Raw genomic sequence first — 2,877 nt, forward strand, 5'->3', positions numbered from 1 at the left:
AAATTGCAAATATAGCAAAGTCTATCGGTGATAGACCAACATTTGCTACATGGTCTATCAGTGATAGACTTCTATCATTGATAGATTTTGATAAATTTTGCTATATTTGTAATTTTTTTAAAACGTTGTTATATACTTAATTATTTTAAATATAATTGTTACATTTACAACTATCCCAAAAATAATGCTTACGAGATTAAGAAGTTTGGGGTGTGCTGTCAAAATTAGTAAATTTTTAATATGGTATGAACTAATCCGAATCATTCCACTACCCCTAGGCATCTTCCTCTGTGTAATGAAATTACTTGTTCAATAATATTAAATCTCACAATCATATAGCTAAATCAACATCATTTTAGTTCATTTCATAATGAAATTAATGCTCTTCCAATAATCATTTGTATATTTCCACCCACGTAAATTAAATAAACCTAAGGCTCAACAATAATTTTTCCAGTTGCATGGCCCTCGATACTCTTAGCCCAAGCCTTTTCTGCTTCACTCAAAGGATACTTTGAATCAATCACAGTCTTCAGCTTCCCTTCTTTCATTAACTTCACCAAATATTCCAAATCCTTCCCTTTAGGATTTAGTAGCAAAGGCACCAACTTTTTCTTTGAAAAACTCACCTTCTGAAGACCATAACTCAACAATGTCCCAAGTCCAGGAGTAATATCTATCACTTTCCCCCTAGGACTCAAATTAGGCTCGAACCTTGACCACGGTATCCCAGTTGCACAATGTACTACAATGTCGTATTTACGCTGCGACGGGCTGCTTAAACTAGCACCGTCTGGGGTTGTGTAGTCAAGAACCTCATCTGCCCCTAAGCATTTGACGAGTTCAATGTTTCGAGCCCCGCAAGTGGCTGTTACATGTGCATTTTGGAGCTTTGCAAGTTGAACGGCGTAGTGTCCTACCCCCCCTGAGGCTGCAGTGACCAGAATGTTTGGTTGTCGGCCAGAGACTTCGTCGAGATGTGTGAGAGCTTGGTGAGCGGTTAGACCAGCGACGGGCAAGCCTGCTGCTTCAGAAGCTGAGATTTCTGGTGGCCTGTGAGCTGTTATGCTCTCTTTTACAATTGAAAACTCGGCCAACCCGCCTCCATTCTGTAGTTGATAATCTTAATTTAGTCTAAACTTTCTTTCCTTAGTACTCTTAATGTTAGAAAAATAATTTGTAGAACTCACAAAGGGGTTAATCATAGCCAACACTTTATCACCAGCTTTGAATTTGTTTACTCCCACTCCTACAGCTACTACCTCTCCAGCCACATCCGTACCTAAAATTCAAGAAAGAAAAATGTAAAAATATGACCAAAATATTAGTACTAATCTCTAATCATAAAGTTTTTAATAACTTCGATAAGTAAAGTTTTAAAATAAAATGTTTCCGGTCAATTCAAACGCAACTCAGCAGTTAAATAGGGCCTCCTTGGTTAGTAATCTGAATTTTGCTTTATGCTTTTCAAGTTTACCTGGTTAAATAAAAATAGGTGTTTGACGGACCATCTGAATTCTGTTTTTCGTATTTTGTTATGACAGAAACAAATAGATAAACACAAAGTAAAGAACAAGAAGAAATCAACACACAAATTCACAAAGTTCACACGTTAGTTACGTTCATAACTCATAAGTAGAGGAAATATCAGTGGTATTATTTTAAAGAGAAGCGCCAAAGGATCCTTATTTTATAAATTACATTCTTATCCACCTGTTTTATTGAAAGGCATTCATCTACTACACTTGCTACTTTCGTTCATTCAAATACGCAACAACTATAGGAATAAACATGATTTGTAGACAGTAAAATTTAGATCCAAATCCTCAGAAACCGCCCAGCAGTGATAAAAAAGATTTTGTATATTTGCAATATTCTAACAAGGTTGTTATACATTTTGAGTGTTAACCCTAAAATGTTACTCATAATTGCAATTACTAATATGCATTCATGACCATATCAAATGTGGATGTTTGGATGTCTATAGAAGCTTTAAAAGAAATAAGAAGAAATAGGAAGACGATGGGCTAATTAATTAATTGTGTTAGGGTTACCAGGAATAAAAGGGAATTTTGAGGGAAGAAGTGGTCTTAACATCCCTTTTTGGACTTTCCAATCGAAAGGATTAATACTGGCTGCCTCTACTTTTACAACTAATTCATCCTTCTTTGGATCACTTGGAACTCCAACTTTCCTATGCTACACAACACACAAACATCACATAAGCTTTCAATCCCTATTTAGTAAATTATCCACAGGATTTGAAGGATACAGAGAGATAGCGAAATGGAAAATGTGGAAGTGAAAATTAAAAACCTTTAAAGCAGCAGCTCCACCGCCATAAGCATCATATTGAACTGCATGCATGAAGTCGTCAGCCATCAGTGGAGTTTCGACCTTCAAAGAGAATGGAATTATGAATTACGAAAGAAGGAAATGGTAATAGAGAAGTTGTATAAATTGTGAGGTTGTGGACTTTGATTTGCTAACGTTTCACACAACGTGGAGGATTCTCCACCCCACAGCAATCAAGATTTTTTCAAGTTTGTGACAACTTATGGGTGGAGGTCACTCATTGTATATTTAGCCTAAATTTTAAAAATAACCACATAGTACGGTAAAAACTTAGATCGAAAGGGTCCATCCAAAAACTTCTTAAATTATTTATAAATATAACAAAATATTACAATTTGTCTATAATAAATCACCATAAACCAAAATGAATTACTCTCTATTTATCAATTGACATAGATGATAGTTTTTTTTAGTCTATCACCATCCATCGTAGATAGACTGTAATATTTTGTAAATAATCTTTTATTCATTTTTACTATATTTGAAATCAGTCCATAAATATATATATAGTACAATATTTTG

The 2,877-nt window shown here is 34.7% G+C and overlaps 1 protein-coding gene across 1 annotated transcript; it reads right to left on the bottom strand.

The window, feature by feature from the left end:
• Positions 1 to 293: 293 nt before the first annotated feature.
• On the bottom strand, positions 294 to 2,503 carry LOC103497587 (chloroplast envelope quinone oxidoreductase homolog). The gene is made up of 4 exons (XM_008459825.3): positions 2,317 to 2,503; positions 2,055 to 2,199; positions 1,191 to 1,282; positions 294 to 1,109 (listed from the first exon to the last, which is right to left on the bottom strand). Exons 1-4 carry the CDS (start codon positions 2,380 to 2,382, stop codon positions 432 to 434), a joined length of 981 nt encoding a protein of 326 aa, XP_008458047.1. The 5' UTR covers positions 2,383 to 2,503; the 3' UTR covers positions 294 to 431.
• Between the last annotated feature and the right edge of the window lie 374 nt (positions 2,504 to 2,877).

The sequence above is a fragment of the Cucumis melo genome, chromosome 1 (assembly GCF_025177605.1).
Source record: "Cucumis melo cultivar AY chromosome 1, USDA_Cmelo_AY_1.0, whole genome shotgun sequence".
In the NCBI taxonomy this organism is placed as follows: Eukaryota; Viridiplantae; Streptophyta; class Magnoliopsida; order Cucurbitales; family Cucurbitaceae; genus Cucumis; species Cucumis melo.

What these genes read in the sequence shown, in the direction of transcription:
- LOC103497587 (XM_008459825.3), bottom strand. Translation starts at nt 2,382, where the DNA reads ATGGCTGACGACTTCATGCATGCAGTTCAATATGATGCTTATGGCGGT. An exon ending in GTGGAGCTGCTGCTTTAAAG is followed by an intron (nt 2,200 to 2,316) that starts GTTTTTAATTTT and finishes TGTGTTGTGTAG; the next exon opens with CATAGGAAAGTTGGAGTTCC. An exon ending in AAAATTCCCTTTTATTCCTG is followed by an intron (nt 1,283 to 2,054) that starts GTAACCCTAACA and finishes CTTGAATTTTAG; the next exon opens with GTACGGATGTGGCTGGAGAG.